This window comes from Onychomys torridus, chromosome X (genome assembly GCF_903995425.1).
Source record: "Onychomys torridus chromosome X, mOncTor1.1, whole genome shotgun sequence".
NCBI lineage: Eukaryota > Metazoa > Chordata > Mammalia > Rodentia > Cricetidae > Onychomys > Onychomys torridus.
This window is the reverse complement of record NC_050466.1, coordinates 1,239,712-1,261,641: the sequence shown is the minus strand read 5'-3', so window position 1 is coordinate 1,261,641 and position 21,930 is coordinate 1,239,712. Positions and strand designations below refer to the sequence as shown.

At 42.4% G+C, this 21,930-nt stretch overlaps 1 protein-coding gene across 2 annotated transcripts in view; it reads right to left on the bottom strand.

The window, feature by feature from the left end:
* Positions 1 to 6,343: 6,343 nt before the first annotated feature.
* The window catches only part of Shroom4 (shroom family member 4), a 98,200-nt gene continuing 82,613 nt past the window's right edge, over positions 6,344 to 21,930 (bottom strand). For both annotated transcript variants that reach the window (XM_036175442.1, XM_036175441.1), the window contains exons 5-8: positions 19,706 to 20,470; positions 14,898 to 15,078; positions 9,775 to 10,044; positions 6,344 to 8,822 (exon numbers count right to left, since the gene is read on the bottom strand). In XM_036175442.1, the coding sequence (XP_036031335.1) occupies positions 8,553 to 8,822; positions 9,775 to 10,044; positions 14,898 to 15,078; positions 19,706 to 20,470 (1,486 nt within the window). In that variant the 3' untranslated portion in view covers positions 6,344 to 8,552. The remainder of the gene's footprint in view (positions 8,823 to 9,774; positions 10,045 to 14,897; positions 15,079 to 19,705; positions 20,471 to 21,930) is intronic.

Genomic DNA, 21,930 nt, shown 5'->3' with positions numbered 1-21,930 from the left:
TGCTTTGGCCTATGGCAAGGTAGCTTATAGGCAGGCAGGCAATCCAGGACAGAGACAGGAAAAAGAGAGGACAGGTAGAGAAGAGACGCCAGCTACCACTAGGATAAGCAAGATGTGAAAGTACTGGTAAGCCACAAAGCCACATGGCAACTTATAGAAATGGGTTAATTTAAGTTATAAGAGCTAGCTAGCGAGAAGCCTGCCATATGCCATGCAATTAGTAATTAATATAAGCCTCTAAGTAATTATTTTATAAGCAGCTATGGGACTGTGGGACAGATGGGACCAGAGAAACCTTCTGACTACAAATGGTGCCCAATGTAGGTCACTGAGCCATATAGACCTAAGGAAGCTTAAAGATTCTGAATGCACAGAAACAGAGGTACACTGGGCTCCCTAGCCTCACAGTCTCGAGCCAGCTGCAGCACAAACCGTCTTGTGTGTATATATAAAGTACTATGCAATCATAGATTGATTGATTGATCAATTTCATTAGGACAGAAGCTTCACAAGAATGGAGACGTCTAGCTTTTCCACTTTTAAATGGATGAATAAATCATATCAAACAGTTCCTTTCCTGTAATTTACAAATAACAAAACATGCTGATACAACTCTAAACTTCTATTTCAAAATTAAAATTTTGAAAAATCATAGGGCAATTTTAAAGATTGAAGATTTTTTTAAATGAATATTTAGATAGATAAAAGGTGTGTGAAAATATCTAAGATGGGATAAGGGACTCCACATCAGAAGATGGGCTTGAAGAGTATAGGCTTTCACACAACTCTCCTTAAATTGGGGCATTTTCTTCAGCCAAATGCACTCATCTTACAAGTAGCCTATACCTTACTCCAGGATAGGGAATGTTGATAATGGCAGCATTGCTTATCAGAACTTCTTTCTATGAGAAACCCCTGAGCCTGGAAATATTTTAACTGCAACTCCAAGGAAATATTTATCTGGTGTGCAGAGCAGGGAATCATGGTCTGAAGAAATCCTACAATATGTCTATGCTTGGCACCATGCTAATTAGTTTGTTAATGAGACTGATGGAAATAAGGAATATAAAAATTATTAGAAATGATCCATGGACCTCGTGACTAAGAAAGTTAAAACTTACAAGTCAATAGCTTGTTAGTACATTGGAGGAGTCATACAGCCATGATGATATTCTAATTTGAAGATATTTCTGTTGTCCTTCCAAAGCATGGCATGCTCCTTATCAATCATTTCTCACCCCCCTTGGTCTTTTAGGCCATGACAACCACTAATGTGTCCTTTGCTTATATAGATTTACCTATTTGAGATATTTTGAATAAATTAAATCATAGAATGTGGTCCTTTGCTTTTGGTTCCTTTTCATTAGTATAAAAAGTGTTGAAGGTTCAGCCCTGTTGGACTGTTTATCAGTACATGATCATATTTCTCATTCCCCCTTCCAACTCTTCTTGTATCTGCATCTTCCCAACTTCGTTCCTCCTCCCCCTTCTCCTCCCCTGTTTCTTGATAACCCATTAAGTCCATTTAGTACTGGCCATGGACTTCCTGTGCTCCAGAATAGAAGAAACCAATGTTTGTTGTTCAACATACTCAGTGTAATGGTATTAAGTTACAGAAATCCAAGCAGATTAAGACATACATATTCTTTGGAGCAATGTCTTTTGTCCAAGGTCTATGTAGATGCCCAGCTATATCAACACCATTTATAGAAAAATGGTTCTGTATAAATTTTATGTATGTGGTTTATGAAAGCATATGTGCATGTGTGTGGGAGCCTGTGGAGGCCAGAGGTCAACTCACGATATTTCCTCTATTGCTCTGCACTTTGCTTTTTGAGACAGAGTCTCTTCAGTAGACCTGAAGCTCACTGATTTGGTTAGAGGCAGGCTGACCAGTGACCTCCAAAGAGCATGTCTTCAACTTTCAGCACTGTGGATACAGACATGTCCCATATCACCCTGGTTTTACACTGAAGGTGGGATCTGAACTAAGGTCTTCATGCTTGTAAGCACATTACCTACAGAGCCACATCCTCTTTCCCTCCTTTTCTGACTCAGTGCCCTTGCTGAAAATTACCATAATTTTGAAGGTTTATTTTTTAATTCTCTTTATTTCCATTTAGTTGAATGCATGTTCCTGTGCTTCTAAGTAATTATCTCCTTTACTGTTGATTTGCAATAAATTTTGAAATTTGAAAGTCTAAGTCCTATACTTTGTTTCCTTTAAAGCTAGTTTTGGCTATTCTGAGCTGTGCAATTCTGTATGAATTTTAGGATGTTACTGTAATTTAGGCAAATAAATAAGTATGAATTTTCATAAGAATTATGCTGAATTTGTAAATCAGTTTGAGGTATATAATCATCTTAGTATAGTATGTAACACAAATTGTTAAACGGTCTTATTAATAAAAAACCTAGAGCCAGATATTGGGGTGAAAGCTGAAAGATCAGAGGAATAGAACAAGCCAGCCACAAGTTCTTACCACTAGGAAATCCTCAGTCCAAAAGAGCTACTTCCTGTATACTCATGCCTTATATACCTTTCTGTGCCCTGTTCCTCTCTCTGCCCAGCTACATCACTTTCTCTTTCAGCCCAGCTCCGTCACTTCCTGTCTGTCTGTACAGACCTCTATGGTTAACTAGTGCTGGGATTAAAGGTGTGTGTCGCCACGCCTGCTTGTTTCCAGTGTGGGCATTGAAGTCACAGAGATCTGGATGAATCTCTGCCTCCTGAATGATAGGATTAAAGGTGTGTGTGCTACCACTGCCTGACCTCCATGCTTAATATAGTGGCTTTTTCCTTTGATCCCCAGGCAAGCTTTGTTAGAGCACAAATAAAATATTACCACAATAGTATGTCTTAGAAACCATGAATATGGGTATTTTCCTGTTTAGAGCTTCCCCAATTTCTTTTATCAATATTTTATTGTTTTTAATGGAAAAGTCTCGCATTTTTGTGCACATATTTTTAAGTATTTTGTTCTTTTCTATGCTACAGTTAATCAAATTATTTCCCCCTTTAACGCATTTATTTTCTATTTAGAATCTACTCACAATAGTTGTATATATTTCTGGGAATACAGTATGACATTTCTATATATTAACAGTGTATAAAACAGATGAGTTAACTGGTAAAACCATCACCTCAAACATTTATCATATCTTTGTAACAGAAAGTCAGGAATTATTTAATTTCCTTTTCAGATAGCTCCTTTGATTCTGTATATTGCTATAATTTGAATGTGTTTCCAAAAAGTATGTTTTGAAATCTTAATCCTTACTGTAATAGTGGTATGAGCCGAATGGGAGGCACTTAGACTATAAGGCCTCCACCCTCAAGATTGTATTGCTACTGATTCTAAAAGGACTTAAGCTTAGTCTGATCTCTTGTTTTCACGCACCTTCTCCTTCTGTCATGAGGTACAGACATATTAGTGCTTCTGCTTCCAAACTTTAATATTAAACACATGAATCTCTCAGAAATTGAATTAAAAGTCAGGCTATTGTCGCAGGCTTTGGGATGGGACCTGGAATTCTGCCTTTCTAAGGATGCCTCAGTATAGACCTAGGAGCTTTTATTTATTATTTTCAAGTTAAAATTTATTCCAAATTATAATACTTCCAGTAGATTGTTTCCATTTTATTATTTATTTGTTTGTTTTTGTTTGTTTATTTGGGTTTTTGAGACAGGGTTTCTCTGTGTAGCTTTGTGCCTTTCCTGGAACTCACTCTGCAGCCCAGGCTGGCCTTGAACTCACAGAGATCCGCCTGCCTCTGCCTCCCGAGTGCTGGGATTAAAGGCGTGCACCTCTACCGCCCAGCTTCTATTTTATAAATAAGATCAGAGCGCAGGGTAGCGGAGCACAGGGTGGGTAGCGGAGCAAGGGCAGGGTATGTTGTTTGTGCCACTATTGCACCAGTTGGATTGTTTTGTCAGGCCAGTTGTTACTGTAGGTGGCAGAATTCATAGCTGGGTAAGACTGGTGATTGTTTTTAATCTTCAGTAGTAGTAGTATGACTAGATGTCTAAAGATATTCCCCTAAGAAAGCTATGGCAGACCCTGTTGTTTTACTGGTGATAATGAATTCTGCAGTATTAATATCATCCCTAGGGTGTCAGGCTGTAAGTTAAAGAATATGGATAAGGCTCTGGCTATAGAGCTCTACAGGGAAGACTATAGATAAGTAACCACATTCCCTTCTACTATTTTTCATCAGAATATTAGAGGATTTACATTCCATAAACAAAACATAAGAGACAATTCCTGTTGTCCTTAGCACCTTTTATTGGAGAATGGCCCTTGGTGACAATATGGCAGGCATATCAATGTCAGCCAAGAGGGGAGTGGTGGAGGACACAAATGCAGAAACAGTAAGATTCAGAAAAATAATAGCAGTACATGGGATAGACAACTCCCCAAAATTGTACAGCAAACACTGATTCATTATTTATATACACTGCCCCATGTCCCACCCCCTTCTAAGGATTTAATCTTCAAATAATACAATATTCTGCCACAGAATGATTATGGGTATACATACACAGCCCCTCTGGGAGCTGCCAAGTTCCACATGGGTAGAAATAGCTAGAAGTCTACCCAACTTCTTCCATCTGAGGTTTGCTACTTGAAAAGCAGCACCTTCAGGGAGGCTGGAGTTTAGGATGCAGTCCTGGTACTCCTTAGGCAGCTTTTTTGGCACATGAGGTTAAGTGGCAACAGAAATATGAACCCAATCTTGAAAGAGGATTTTCATGATTTTCTTTTCTTTCCTTTCCTATGCATCCAATTTCTCCCATTTTAGGGCTTTGATTCCAGTATATCTATCTCATTCTCTTAGATTCTACTTGGTATTTCCTTCTACATCTTGGCTGAGTCTTCAATCATGGGACTTGAGGAGAGTCAATTATCTAGAGCCCTGGGGATGGGGGGCTGATAGTTGTATGATAGTAATCCTGCATTGACTCCCTTCGATCCACCACCCTGCTTTCCTTATTATCCAGTGAGGTTTCTGTATTTGAAGGGAAAGAGTGGACGACTGGTAACCTTTGGGTGGTGGGTGCCAATCTTTTGACCCACTTTCACGCTGCTATCTTCTCAGGGATCTTGGAAGGTGGCTGATCCCAGAAACCAAGACCAGAGAGAGCTATCCCATGCCAAGTAGTACTGGCACTTTGCAGTGGTGTTCCTCACTGTGGAAATGCCACAGCAGGAGTAGGGCATGCCAGTGTGGGTTCAGTCTATTGAGCTTTGCTACTTGGTATATTTTTGAGGTTATCTTTCAAATCCTTTGGAAACTCAGCCACCTGAGTTCGGAATCCAACTCTACCAACTATTTTGAGGTGTTATGATGAGTGATACAAATGAGAATTTAGGCTATGGCTGTAGCCCAGTGATACAGCACTTGCCCAGGATACATAAACATAACACCTTGGGTTCCTCCTCCAACGATGCTAAACAACAAACAAACGAACACAAACCACAGTTAATAGTATTTTTGGTATCATATACTTCAGGTATAATAAACATAACAAAGGCTACAAATGTCCAGCCTATGGCCATCATATCCAGCACAATGACTGCTCCTGGCTCTACTATAGCCAAACACATCTGCGAATGATAAAACACATAACTCTCATACATCTTTGAGGGACAGAACACGTAACTCTCATTATCCTAGTACAAGACATTTGAACTTGTTTATTGATTGTCCTAGGGCCCATTATTAAAAGAAGGTAAGGCAAGTGTGGCCTTTATTCAAAGTATTTCCTCACCTCTCCCAATTTTCCTTTGGGTAAGCTCTTAGCCATCCTGAATAGAATAGCACTTCACAGCACAGCACAGCACTGCCCAGCACAACACAGCACTGCACACCCATAGCACTTCACAACACAGAATTGCACAACACAGCACTGCACAGCACAACACAGCACTGCACACCCATAGCACTTCACACCATAGCACTTCACAACACAACACTGCACAACACAGCACTGCACATCCATAGCACTTCACACCATAGCACTTCACAACACTGCATAACACAACACTGCACACCCATAGCACTTCACAACACAGCATTGCACAACACAGCACTGCACAGCACAACATAGCAGTGCACACCCATAGCACTTCACACCATAGCACTTCACAACACAGCACTGCACATCCATAGCACTTCACACCATAGCACTTCACAACACAACACTGCACAACACAGCACTGCACAGCACTGCACACCCATAGCACTTCACACCATAGCACTTCACAACACAGCACTGCACAGCATAGCACTGCACACCCATAGCACTTCACACCATAGCACTTCACAACACAGCACTGCACAGCACAGCACAACACAGCACTGCACAGCATAGCACTGCACAGCACAGAATAGGGGCTACAGAGCTCTGCTGCTCAGTATAGACTTTGGGGTTATGTTTAAAATCATTTGTCATTTCCCACTTGAGGGGAGAATGGCAGTACTGATGTGGTAACAGTGGTTCTTGTGGAGGCAGCAGTACTATTAAAGCATACCCAGAGACTCACAGACAAGGTTGCCACCCCTTTAGAATACCCTGCTGGCCAAGATTCTCCCAACGCTGTCAGACACAATGTGGCGAAATAGAAGACAGTGACCAGTATTTGTAGCAGCAGTGCAGTTCCTTGGCAAATTCTTTGGTTGGATGAGGAAACACTGTAGTTACAATGAACCTCCAAGGACCCTGAGGAACTCAGCAGTAACATGTAGTGATGCCAGGGCTTGGTTGTCTTGGACTTCTGCTGCACTGATGGGGGATAACATCAAGGACTGCACGCAGTTCATAAGGAAAATAAGACTGAGCTAGATAAAAGGGCAGTTTGGTGGTAATCCCCCTCTTGCTCTTGTCCTCCTGAATGCCTTTCCAGGACAGAAGCTGGCTACCAATGTAAAGTCTTGGCAAAAGCAACAGCTTTAGTTCTTTGTACATTAATCTGTGGTTTCATTTTTCATAGTTTCAGATCTCATGATCAACCATGGTTTAAAAATATTAAATGTAATAATATAGAATTAAACAACTGATAAGTTGTAAATTATGTGCCATTCTGAGTAGTGTGATAAAACTTTGCTCCATTCCACATGGATCATGAATCATTTATCTATCCAGTGTATCCATGCTATATAGGCTACCTCTCTTTAGTCACTTACTAGTCCCCTCAGTGATGAGATTAACAATGGTGGAATATAAGAGTTTGGAACTATCTGAGATCTCAGGCATCCACCAGAGGGGATGCTTTAGTACATAGGCCAAGAGGATAAGGAGGGATACTGTCTGTCTAGATCCTGGATGGATCCTAATTTCCTCTGGAGCATGGCCCTGGCTGAAAGTACTCTTGTAGTTTTGTTTCCTTCAGGCTAGCCACTGAGAAAGCAGTTGTTAGAAGAGTGCCTTCCACACTCTCCTTCATTCATCCCTGCATCCTAAAGTGTTCAGTTTCAGGAGAGCACTCTAGTTTCAAAACACAGTTAGAAAACAGTGAATTGTACTCAGGAATGTTATTGCCATCTAGACCTCAAGGAAGCACATAGGGGAGCTATGGTAGAGGGGTTCTTGGTTCAACAGGGAAAGCTTTCAATTCCTTGGCACTTGCTTACTTAGCCATGGTGGACTCAGGCTGTCTACACAAAATTTTTTCCTTCTGGCTAACATCCCCCTCTCTAACTTATTTCTTCTTGCTTCATTAGTTAAAAAAGAAAAAAAAAAAACCCAAAACATAAAATTATATAACATCAAAGACCACTTGAAATATAATAAGAATCCTCTCCCCCAGTAATGAAGCTATATCCTGAAGTCAGCCGCAATAGAAATATTAGAGACTCCAAGAGTGAAGCCCTGGCATGTGACTCCTAGGGACAGATGGGCAAGATACAATTAAAGTAGTAGGTCCATCATGTTATGGCAGGAAGGCCATGGTAAAACACTGTCAGCTAGCTGTCGGGGACGGTAGACATGGAACCACTTTGTTTAAGTCTGGGTTTTACTGGAGGGGGAGGATGAGTATGAGGGTATACCCAACATTTGCTCTCCTTCTATGCAATCTCTTCTTCTGTCTCCTGCTGCAAAGTTTGGGGGAGGGCCTGACGCTGGTGTTAGGTGAATGCATTCAAGTCAAGCAAATCTGCTTGGACAATGGCTAAGCTGGGCCACTAGCCCGAGGGAAGAGGGGAAACAACTGCACAGGCAGTTTCGCTCTGAACATTAAGAGGGTAGCGCGGCAAGGGGGAATATTGAGTTTGTGATGTCTTTGGTGTCCTAGTACAGCGATGAAGGCACTTCATTGGTTCTATGGGTTCCCACTCACTGGGAACGAGCACATGGCAGTACAACCACACCTTGCTTCAGCTCTGCAAGGCAGCTTAGGGCCTTCCCAGGCTCTCCTCGATGGCTGGCCAAGGTAGATGGCTGGAACCATCTGTTAAGTAATTTCTATATAGTCAGCTAGCAAACTGCTACTGAAGATTGAAAGCACTTTTCACTATGGATAGGCACGGGTGCAGTGGCACCAGTGGAATTAGAAATGGTTGGGCCCCAAGTGCAGGCTCTCTTTGAGGCATTTGAGCTGCTCTTCCCCAAGTTTAATCTTCTCCTCCAGCTCTCTTTGTTCAATGATGAGAGCAGATTTCATCTTCACAAAGTGCTGGTAATCTTGGAGCTGGTCCTGAGGCAGGTATCGGGAGACCAGGCCGAACACCAGCTTCTCCCTGTGGTCCACGTGCTCCTTCAGCTCCTTGGCATCTGCCAGCTGGTTTGTCAGCTGCTTCTTCTTCTCCATCAGCACCACCTGGGGAAGCAGAGGACCAATTAAAGGCTACCCCAGTCCCCAGGCATCTGCACAGCAGTCTTCCACCAAGGAAGCAGCTACTACAGAGCAGCTATACATTCTGCTAATTAACCAGCCCTTGATTTCCTGCTCCAAAGTACTCGTTCACACACAAACCTCCCTTGCCTGTAGCTGCAGAAAGGCCAGCATGACAGCACTTTTGGATAAGGGGTGTGCAATCACATCTCTCTATCCCTAAGGCTGTCTTTAAACCATGGACCACCACTTGGTTTGGCATTGAGGAAGCCTCTCACAAAGCTGATCTAAGTCCCTTCCCTCTGCTGAACAAATATCATTGTGGTGATGCTTTCTGTACAGTGTCTCTGTGTGACTAAGTCATGCCTGGGGGGAAGGGGGTTGTGTGTGCACGTGTATGGACCTCTTACCATGGATCAAAGCTACTTGTACAGGGGAAGGTAATGGAGTTGAACTCAAATATGATTACAAAATAATGAAATAACCTGTAAAACTGAGGGTCTCTTTGCAATTCCAAGAGGCATCAGAGGCCAACTGGCTGCTGTTGCTGCTGCTGTTCCTAGTCCTGCTGCTGTTTCTGCTTCTACTACCACCCCACCTCGACCACTACCATCACCATCAATCACCAGCACTAGCAGCTAGCACCGATTCCATATTTACTCTGTTTCACACACTATTTTATGCAATTAACTTGGATTATCTCAACCATCACAGAAAACCCATGAAACAGGTTGCACGCTTATTTCATTTTGTAAATGAAGCAACTAAGACGGAGTAAAGCTAAGTAAGCTGCTTTAGAGTCACACAGCTAATATGCAGAGCCAAAATGTCCGGGCACTAAAAAGCCAGGGCTCACACTCTTAATGCTGTTTTCTGTCTCACTTAAAAGCTAAAGTGGCATTTCTTCCATCCACACCCTCAGAGACAACATCTGTACCTTCTCCTGGTTGGTCTCTGGATCAATGCTGTTGAGAGCATTCTCTACCCGGGCCAGTCGTCCAGAGAGTGACAGCAACAGGTTGACCACTTTGTCCAGGTCCCCAATAAACAAATGATACTTTTCCAACTCATTGGATTTGCAGACCGCTTTTAAGTTGGCCTCTACTTCCTCTCCAAGGGCAGCATTGGCATTGATGTCATCCTGAAGCCCTCGCTGGGCCTCCCTCAGGACAGAAAGTTTCCGACCAATGCTTTCAATGAGCTGAATCTAAGAGAGTTAAACAGAAGACAAAGGATGAACATGGCCTTCAACAGAAACAGATTTGGGCTTAACAGAATACATGCCTGCATCCTGGCACTTGGGAGGTGAAGGCAAGAAGATTACAACCTGGTCTACATACTGAGAACTTGTCTAAAGGACCAGACTAAAAATGGAAGGGGGAGGGAAGGAGGGATAGGGGAAGGAGAGAGGGAAGAGATAGAGTGCAACCTGAGCAAGTGATAAGCTATTCCAGTTTTCTGAATAGGTACCTTCCTTCCCTGTTTGGTAGGAATTTCTATGTCACCACCAGAGTTCCTGGTATTAGGAAAGTGGTACTCATTGACCCAGCCACATTTGCAAAATGTAACTGAGACTATAATAAATGAGAACTAGAGAGCTTCTGAGGCCCTAGATTGGAAAGAATTATCATCAGATATTTGCTAATCACTTTATATGCTCTCCTTTGATGCTCATGACAGTGTGCTAGGCCCTTGTCCCCTCGGATCACTTTTGAGGCCTTTGGATGAGAATGAAAATTCTGCAGTCACAATGACTGTGTTTGACTTCTAGCTCGTCCAATTTCTAGCTGCAGAATCTTGAATGATTTGACTTAATTGAGCTTCACTTTCTCTCTTTGTAGAATGATTGTAGGTAAGTGTTGTGTCCATTATACTGAGTGATAATGATTAAATAATAATTAAAAAGACAGCACAGAAGGTGTCAATAAAAAGTAGGCCACTGTTGTTACTGTTGTTCAATATGACCCATTACCTCCACTCTTCAGAACCACTCAGGTTTGGCTCTCTGCTCCACTGTATTCACAGCCCTCATTCTTGACTGCCTGAATTGATTCTGTAGTTCCACTTGCTCAGTTTCTCTGTACTGGGGCTATTCCAGTTCTTTCTCTAAGGCTCAGCTTTGCTCCCACCCTTCCTAAAGGAAAACCTCCTCTAGAAGTCTTTCCTTATTGGTATCTTCCTTTTTGAGCTTTGAGGTATTTTACCCTAGGGGTATAGCTCAGTAGTATAGTGCTTTATTAGCATATATAAGGTACTTATTTCCATGCCTAGAACTGCAAACAAGCAAACAGAAAAACACAAACAAAACAAAACTTCTAGAATCAGAACATTATAGTGTGTGGTGGTTTGAATAGGAGTGGCCTCCAAAGGTTCATATATTTGAATGTTTGGTCATTAGCGAGTGACACTACTTGAGAGAGATTTGGAGGTGTGGCCTTGTTGGAGGAAGTGAGTCACTGGGGGTGGGCTTTGAGGTTTCAAAAGCCAAGCCAGGCCCAATGTCTCTGTCTTCCTGCTGCCTCTGAATCCAGATTAGAACTGTTAGCTGTAATGTCTGCCTGTATGCAGCCATGCTCCCTGCCATGATGACAATGGACTAAACCTCTGAAACTGGAAGCCAGCCCCAATTAAATGTTTTCCTTTATAAGAGTGGCTGTGGTCCTAGTGTCTCTTCACAGCAACAGAACAGTGACTAAGACACAGTGTAATTTTAATTTATTAATTCTATTTCATGTATGTGAGTTCAATCCTTCACTGTTCATTATAAATTTCTCAAGGGAAGTACTGCTTATGTGCTAGGTTTTGTTTTCTGTGTGATGAAGTGTCCATGCAAAACAACTTAAAGGAATAAGAGAAGAATGATGTACTTTGGCTCACAGTCTCAGACGCTTCAGTTCATGGTGACAGCCAGGAGCAGAGAGTGAGAGCCTGTACTATAGGTTTTCCCACCATCACCCTGTTACTGCATCTGGGCCCTCAGTCTATACATTCTGGGCATGTCTCAGTTTATCCTCTGTGGAAATGCCTCACAGAACTCTCAAAGGCATGCTTTGCAGCCTCTAGGCATCTATCAATCAATTGAACTTGACAAGATTAAGCACCATAGCCTATTCCTCCCATTTATAGGAGTAATCAGTTGTGTGACTACACTTACAGGAAGGCAATGAGTAGAGTGGAATTTTGCAGTCATATAAACCCCTGGATACGAATCATGTCTTCTACAAACTCCAAAACTTCGGTTACAAGGAAGTTTACTTCTTCATCTATTCTACCTTTGTCCAGGGTGCTGTGACAATTTATAGTAAATATGATCGCAGAAGCAAACTATTGACTGCTGTGTCTGAGACAGTAAATGCCCAGTGCACATTTATTTGTGCTTTCATTATCATAAACATTATTATTAATATTATTATAAGGAATTCAGGAATACATGTCTAGGGGCTGTTGAGATGTGTCAGTGGTTGAAGTACTTGTATGCATGCATGAGGATCATAAGAAGCCAGGCACAGCAGAATGTATCTGTAACCCCAGCATTGGGGGATGATAAGAGACAGAAGGATCCCCAGAGTTCATTGATGAGCCAATCTAGCCAATCACTAAGCTCCAAGTTTAGTGACAACAACTTTCTTATAAAGAATAAGGTAAGAAGCAATTGAAGAAGAAACCCAGAGTTGACCTCCAGCTTCCATATACACATGCACACACATATGTGTGCACACATACACATCCTGGTACAGACACATACCAGAGTGAGGGAGAGTGACCCAGGGAGAGAGAGAGAGAGAGAGAGAGAGAGAGAGAAAGGACGAGAACACACATCTTGTTTAGCTAAGTGCCATGATGCTATCCTGGGTTGGCTACAGCTTTTGTAGCCAGTATTGCATTGTGCTTAAGATCATGGACTCTAGCAACAGACTGTTTTGAATATCAGACCTGCCACAAAGTAGTTGTCTGACCTGTTAACACATTACTCAACCTCCATGTACTTCAATTGCTCTACAGGAAAAAAGTAGGATAACAATAGCACCCACATCACAGAGTGGTTATGAGAATTAAGTGAACTAATACAGACTTAGGATAGTGCTTGTACACAGGAAGTAAGCTCCAATCAGTGTTTGATTTATTATTATTCAAGTTTAGGCTTCTGGTATGTGTGGATTTGGAGTGTTCCTTTCTGATAGCTCATTTGGAAATGTTGAAGGTGACCAAAGCCTGTTGTCAGGAGAAGTCAGGAAATCATCATGTTTGTGCTTGGAAGTGTGGGGACAATCACCAAATCCACTGAGAACTGGGAGCCCAGTGACAGGAAAGATGAAACATAAACTACACTACATTTCAAAACTTTCTCAATTATTTTGTCACCTTCCACTCTCTCATACAAAAGCCGATGTCAGTGTCAAAGGATGACCCACTTGGATTCTCACTTACTCACCCGGGGTGCCAACCTCTGGGGACTGAGGGAAGAATGGAAATGGAGGAAATGCTTTACTTTGCAGGACCTGGGCTATATAACCTGAATCTTTAGCCTGGGGAAGGCATACTGTATGCACTGTATGAAACTGGCGAGTCATCATAGGCTCAGCCAGAGCTGAGCTGTTTTTCTGGAACACTGAAAATTGATGACCTTCCTCTCCTTTCTTCCTAACACACCAACACTGCCCTGCCCCACCCGTGGTCATTGCAAATCACTCTCTGTTACTCTGTTCTTTGCCATTTCCAGTCATCTCTCTTCCCTTGGCTAGACTTTCATTATGTTTGTCCCTGGAAAGGCCAGGCCTTGAATAAGTAAGGAGCCACTCTGCCATGTTCAAGAAACATAGACTCCAAGGAAGAGCATCTGGATCAATAACATTTGACACTTCCATGGTCCAATTATTTCCCTGACATTTTGCTTCAGATGGAAAATTGGAAGGAGGACTTCTGAAAATGGCCTTATGTTTTCCTACAGGTCATGTCCTGAAAGAGAAATATGGGCAGAAGTGCAATTTACATTGAGTTCACATGTCCACAAAATGGTAAATTGGGCCTTTGAGGTTGCTATGACAACTCTATTTGCTTATGAAATAAAATAGGTAAGTGCAAGGGGCGGGTAAAATGATTCCAGGAACTTGATTAAAAAACTAGGCTACTGGTACTTAGAGGAAGAAAGGGAGGCTTGCAACAACAACAACAACATCCCCATTTACCTATTTTGTATTTTCAAGAGATAATTGACCATCATTGCAAATAAATAATAGTCTGCCAGCCTATAATTTCTCCTTAGTCAGTCTGTTCTCTCTCCCAGAAACTTACAGAGAATACAAATTAATGGCACTGCCATTGGCCAGAGCTCTGATGTGCCTTAGGCAGTGAGTTAGATTGCTTAATTCAAAAGGACAATATGGGAAAGCAGAAACCCAGTCCTGCCTTGAGTCCAGGACCTGTTATTTAGTATGTAGCCTTGGAAAAAGTAGTTCCTCTAACTGGTTAAAAGAGTGGAGGCAAGAATAACACTTACCTTGCAGGGCTAAAATGCTGGCCTGGCAAGGGCAAGGCTCTGGGTTCAGCCCTAGCATTACAAAAGAAAGAAAGTGGGGTGGGGGAGACAGGGAGGAAGGGTAGAAGGGAGGGAGGATGGTTGGGGATACAGCTCAGTTCAAAGTGCTTTTCTAACACATGCTAGGCCCTAGTTTTGATCCCAAATGCGGCAAATTTTCCACTGAGACTCAGGTTGAGCATCAGTGTAGCACACTGGTTCAATCCCCAGTGACAGATAGATGGGCAGGTAGGCGGGGATATACACATGCATGCTTGCGCGCGCGCGCACACACACATACACACACACACACACACACACACACACACACACACACACACACACCCTCCAAACAAGATGGTTCTAAGGGTTAGAGAGATAATGATGAGTGCTGCTGCTGTTGATGAGAGACTAGATGGAGAAGAGGCTGTTTGATTTCCATACTGAAACACAGGACTGAAAAGCATGCTAGGGGAGTGGAAGGGCTAGTTGTCCTTCAGACATAGTTAAATGCTGAAAATTTCTGGGATATACCACATCCTTACCTTTTTTTGAGCCAGTTCGTAGTCAACTCCCTCCTCTCCTAGGCCCGCCTCTGCCATCTCAGGCTGCTCTTTTAACTTATTCAGCAGTTCTGCCTTGGCCACAGAGATATTATAATATGCTGAGTAAGAGGTAGGGACTCCTGGAGCCCCCGGAGGAGGTGAGAAGTGCTGAAACTCTTGTCTGTGGAAACAAAAGGTGACCATTTGAGCACTTGTGTTGAGAGACCACTGATGTTTCTCCTTCCTTGGTTTTCTCTACCTATTATATATGGCACCACTTTCCCTAGCTATTATAAAATGGACCAGAAGGCAGTGTTCAAACATGAACAGGTCACATGGAGGCTGTCTAAAAGGCAAATAAAGGCAAACTTTAAGAATGTAGAAGCCTATTTCCATGTCCCTCTATGTCCCCGCCCTTAGTAGCTCATAGGATGTTTTTATCATTTGGCTCTGTCATTAACACCCTATTAAAATATAGAAGAACTTTCAAGACCTCAGAGTTGTGGGCTTCTGATGATAAATGATTCTCCTTAGTTAATGACCTCAGGGGAAGGACTGCACAGCAGAGAAATGTGTTCCTCTAGGCCTGGGGCCCTCTCCTCTACCTAAGCATAGAGCCTACTCAGCCCAGCTCTGCCTGACCTGCTTGCTTACAAAGGTACCCTGTTGCTTTCCTCATACTCTTTTCTTTTACCCTTATGCCAGTCCTGCTTGGAATGGTCATTCCACTCTAGATGTCCCATAGCAAAGTGTGACCTCAGCCATGGTCACCATTTTGAAGGCTGGGATTTGCACCCCTGCCAAAAATTTGTCACGGCCTATCATATCTCTCATGAGCTCTCTGATACTGCCTCTTGTAGGGCAGCTCTTTGGCCTGAGAATGGACAGCATCCCTCCACTTCCAAACTACTCTCACTGGCCCCAGCCTCCTGCATGGTTGCAGAATGAAATGAGGGGGATGAAACCAGTGATATCCAGGGCTTGACATGTATAGCAGCAGACCCTGTTGCCTTGGGTTCACTAAAGGCTTCTCAGAGCCCCAGCCAGTGAAAGAGGATTTCTCCCCAGGAAAGAAGTTGTTCTGGCTCCACCCTGGCTTGGATTTGGACTCTTCTGACAATAAAGCTTCTTGTCTAGTGGGAAAAGGGGGAAGTGAAGGCTATAATGTCAGGTTTCAGTAATGGAGGAGTGAACAATTCTGCCCAGGGTTTATGCAAGGACAAAGCCCCCCCCCCCATATGTATATGTGTGCATATACATATATGTATATGCACACATATTCCCTTTGCCTAGCAGCTACTCCTACCATCCACCTGTCTGTGTCACTAGCCCTTCCTAACCTCTAGCTGTTTGAAAAGGAAAATAGGAGAAACTCATTAGTCATTTTTGCTGCTATTTGTAGCTCTTAGATAAAGGTCAAATATAATAGCTAAAAAGGCTCCACAGCTATTTACTGATTCATGCTATGCTGTCTCTTAATTCATCACACAAAGGCAACCTGGGCATGCCAATAATCCTCATTCTAGAGACATTTATTTTACCCAGAGGGTTTCAAGCTTAGAACTATAATACCAATCTATATATGCAGTGCTTGCTATACCCCCAGAATCTGTCCCAAGACAGGTAACACACATGTGCATAGCACACACATGTGCACATAAGGACACTCACAACTGAATGCTCATCATAACCACTTTACAGACAGGAAACATGAAGAACCAGGAGGTAAAATTATATTCCCCAGGTCATCAGCCAGTAAGCTACACACTAATGATTTCTCCTTTGACAACCTGACTCCACATTTGTGCCTTTATTATGTGATAGTGACAAATGAACAACTTGATACTCTACAAACCCCCTATTTGTAAAGGACTTTTGAGCTGGACTATGTCTTTGATATCAGAGAAGAGAGAATATTCTGGAGGGAATGCAAAGGCATGAACTTTGAGAACTCCTATTTTTAAGAATTTATGGTACACATTAATGCTGAGTCAGAAACTGTAATGATCAAAACTCATGTGCTACATGGAAAGTCAGTTCCTCAGCAGATACAGCCCTACACCACTTTACAGTACATCATATTAAGCACTGTGCTCTAGGGTTCTTTTCCTCATTACCCTCATGAACAGGGAAGTGATTATAAGAAATCTATAGGAAGCTAATCTGAATTGGAAAGTAAACATTAAATGTAAGATCAGACCTTCCACTGAGCACTGAGAGAACGTGCTTAGAATTTGCAAAGCAAACTAGATCTACACTAGCATCGGTTATTAGCCAGAAGCAATGTTTGATCATTTCCATGACTTCCCTCCATATGTGTTACAGAATGTATAACTTAAAAGTAAATTTGTGGTAAAGATATACTGTGGCTTAGCATGGCTGAACTTTGGATGTCTTTATTTGCTTTCACATTGAAGACCTTACATGTCTGCTGGCCTCAACACTATCTATCTTATACTGTCCTAGGGTCTGAAGAGAATTGACTTCAGGACCCAAGGTACTGAAATGACACTGTGGACAATGTGTTAGACTGTCTGTGATCTTGTGAGACAGTTACATTTCCTTCTTTAGCTTCACTTTTCTCTTCTGAAAGGTGGAGGGGAGGAATTACAACTCTTTCTTAGGTTTGTTAGGGGAGACTAAATCAAGGCCCTAATAAGACCTTCCTAAATTTAAAATACTTATACTACACCCAACCTCCCAAACTCCACAACTTAGTAGCCCAGCACACTGCAGAGTGTCAGTGGCTTCTCTCATCTCTGCAGGGCTGACTGCCTCTGTTGCTCCCTAGCACCACTGAAGGTTATTGTACAGATTCTTGCTAGCTTAGGAAAAGGTCAACACTCCCTCACCTTAAAATGCCATCTCTGCTGAGTGCTTTTGCATCATTGTAAACCCTAAGAAAGAGTACATCACATGCCAGGAATTATCTGTCCATGAAAATATTTAAAATCATGCTCAGCACATCATAAACAGGTGGAGAGACTTCAGCTACTATGGAAATGATGCTCTTCCTTAAATCTTTATCATCTGGAGAAACATTTAGAATTGATTTTTTTGTAACTAGAAGCCAAGGCTGTGTGCAAATGAATGCATCCCCTTGCAGCCTATAATTCATTACAAACCAATGGCTGGAGCAGGTCATCTGTTGTTTAGCAATAGGGATTTCTTTCTCAGTGGCCCAGGTGTCAGGACAATAGAGGTTCCTAAAGGAGCGAAGTCCATAGCCTAGAACTGCTACTTGTGGCACATATGACCCTCTAAGAGAGAGGATAATGCTGTAAAGCCCCAGCCAACTGGAAGAACAAGCCTTTGTGAGAGAGGTTGCAGAATGAGGAGAAGAGGAGGAGGAAGAAGACGAGGAGGGGGAGAGGGAGGAGGACAAGGATGAGGACGTGGACGACGAGGACGACGTGGACGACGTGGACGACAAGGACAAGGTTGCTGCAGCAGCTGCAGCTGCCTAGATTTAGAGGCAGATAGATCTGGATTTGGGTCTTTGCTGCACAATACTGAATTAATTAGTCCCTTATTTTGCTCAACTTCAGCTACCTCATTTGTCAAATGGGGACGATAATGACCAACAGGGATGTTGGGAAGAATAACTTAAATAATGTATATTAAATGCCAGGCAGTGTCTGGCACATAGAAAGTGCTTAATTGAAAACTTATTTGATTATCTATTTAGCCTTTTGAAATATTAGTTCAGTGCCTACTATCTGCCAGGTAACCTTTCAATCTCCCAGCTGTAATACACAACAAGCACAACACAGCTAGTTTCTGCAACACATTTTCCAGTTGTAATAAGGCAACTTGAGAAGCAGCTACATGTGGTCTCTGCTAAGGGCTTCTCACAGAGCCCAGGAGCTGGGCTCTATAAATGCTTTCCTTATGGCACCTCAGAGAACTGCTCAATCAGCTCCAGATAACCAACTAACACGATTAGCCTGTCCATAACAGTCACATAAACAAGGTACTTCTAATCGCAGCTCCTCCCAGGCAAGATCCCGCTATAAAAAGATTTAAAGAAAGCAATTAGGGGACACCTGTCTGCTCATCCCCAGTGGAGCTCTGAAGGAGGGGAGGCAGAGCTAAAAATCCAGGCACTGAGCAATGGAGATCATGGAGTTTCTGTTCAGGAGCGAAAAGGACAGACACACACTGGGATGCATAAATGAGCACTGACATAGAAATCAATGGCAGTCCGCAATCCTGTTTTGATCTCTGAGCCCAGCCAGCTCACCCTGTCAACGACTGCCAACTGCCTGGCAAAGCAAATGTGAAGAAGCAGGAAAACAAGAGGGTGGAGAAAGTGGAAGAGACAAAGAATGCCCTTAGCTGGTGTAAGGAATTATCAGGGCATAAGGACCTAGCTCCAGCAACACCTTTCTTCTGGGATTGGGGGAAGAATTCAGATGCCCAGGCTACTTTGTTAGAGCAGACAGGAGCAAGGTTTCAGAAAAGGCCCAGGACAGGCCAAGAACGGTTTATGCTTTCATGATCGGGGGCCAGATATTGATGTATACCTTAAAGATACACTGAGAAGCAATAGCATATTTTCTTAATGATAAGGATAAAACTTTGAACTCCATTTCCTGAGTACCCACTTGTACCAAGTGTCTATTTATGTCCTTTACATGCAATATCTTAACAGTCAGAACCAGGTAGAGCAGATACATTATCATGCCTGTTTTTCAGCTAAGAAAAGTGAGGATCATTGTTAGACAGTTGCTAAGTAGTAAGGGTGAAATCCAATTCATGCTGCTGGCTGCCTTTTCTGGGACCCAATGACTTTCGAAAACACTTACTTTGGAGTCACAGTAGCTTCCTGCTCGGTTGTCCTCCATAGTCCATGAGCTCCATAATAGCAAGGAGGTTGAGCTTTCTCAGGCTGGGCTCCAATGTGGCCCCTTACCGGAGGCACAAAACCACTGGGATGCAGAGGCCTTGAGGCCTCCAGGTGGCCCATCTTCAGGGGCTGTGGCTTCTCCAGGCCCTCATCTGGATTAGGGGCGCGAGAACCAGTGGTTTCTGAACTAAAATACTGGGGTGGTAGGTCTTCCTCTTTTTCTCCCTCCTCTTCCCGCTCTTGCTCTTTCTCCTCCTCCACTTCCTCTTCTTCTTCATCACACCTCTGTTGCTTCTGCTTCTGCTGCAGCAGCAGCTGCTGCTGCTGGGCTGCACGGAAGAGCCTATATTTTTCCCAGTTGGGAGGAGGAGGACGTGGGGGAGGAAAAGCCTTCTTTCTGGCCCCAAGGAGCTCTGGCTGAGTCTCATTGCCTTTAGTAAATGATTCCCTCTGAGGCTTCCCCCAGGCCTGGGTGTTTTGAGGCTCTAAGCTGATGTGACTCTCTGAGAAGGCTCGGCTTCGCAGTGGGCGGGGCATGGAAGCAAGAGAAGTCCCATCCTCATAAACTGAAGACTCCTCTGCTTTGTTCAAGGCAAGTTTGAAGTCTCCAAGAAGGTCAAGAGAAGAGATTGCTCGGTAGTTAGACAAGTCCAGTGCTGGGTTCTCAAGGCAAGGATGGAAGGGAGCAGACCATGAAAAGCTGGCCTTAGAATGAGCCATTTCCCTGCAAAACAGCAGATAAGTGTTGACCAAGACAAGCATGAGGTGGATGGGCCCATATTTTGGATGACATAATTTCTGCAAAGTTAAAATGGCTACAAAATTCTAATATATGCAGTAAATGTAATGGCCATGGTGATAACAATATAATAATGAAGACAGTGACACTTTTTGTACATAAGCTAAGTACTAAACATTAGAGCAGTGCTTCTCACCCTTCCAAATGCTGCAACCCTTTAAGACGGACCCTTTAATACATATTGTGGTGATACCCAACCATAAAATTATTTTGTTGCTGTTTCATAAATGTAAATTTGCCACTGCTTATAAATCATAATGCAAATATCTGATATGTAGACCCCCCCAAAGGGGTCATGACCCACAGGTTGAGAACCATAGCATTTTAAAGTTTTTATTTTTATTTTTTCCATGTTCAAAGTTATTTGCTCCTTACAATAAAACCATGAGGTAGTTCTTATAGTTTGGATTTTATGGTTTTGGAAACTGAGACATAGTCAGGATAAGTAACTTGTCCAGGGTTATAAAGGTTATGTGGTAGAGCTAGGATTTGAACTTGAACTGTTTAGCCAAAGTCTAAATATACTCATAGCACTCCAGTCTGTTTATGGCACTCAGACTGGATATGCAACAGTCTAGGGCTCACAATCCTGGTTTTCCTGCTTTAGTTGATGATTTCTAGCTCTTTTTTTTACTATGAAAAGTTTCTAGTGTTTACAAATACGCAGTGATTTCCATAGTGAACATTCACATTCCCATTTACTACCCAGAATCAACACAATTTAATACTTTACTATCAAAAGTTCATGAATTCTTCTTGTCTCACTCCTCACTTCCATTTTCCTACTGCTTATTTGATGCAAGATAGATTATAAGTGAATTACATATAACTTCCCTGTTCTTACATGTGTAATAGAAACACTAAATAAGCTATTCACAAGTATCTGCCACTTTTGGTTAAAAATATTTCCTTCTGATACATTACAACCTGAAATTTCAAAAAGAACCATTAAATTATAGGCTTTTTTGAAAACTTCCAAAAGTGGATAGACTATTCTGTTACCAAAAAATTGAGGATAGGGTAAAGAAGGATTAATAACATGAGCAAATATGAACTCACAGTGATAGAAGCAGCAAGCACAGGGCCTAGACGGGTACCCTGCACCAGGTCCTCTGTGTATATAAATATGGCTTCCAGTTTAGTGTTTTTATGAGACTCCTGAGTGTGAGAATGAGTGGGTATGACTCTTGTGCCTTCTCTTGGGCTCTTTTCCTTCTGTTCGTTTGTCTTGTCCAACTTTGATATGATGGTTTTTGTTTTATCTTATAATATTCTATTTTGTTATATTAAAATGAATGAATGAATGAATGAATGAATGAATGTAAATCTAGGCACTAGTGTAAAGGCTAACAACTGAACTGTCACATATACCCACTGGGAGAGAG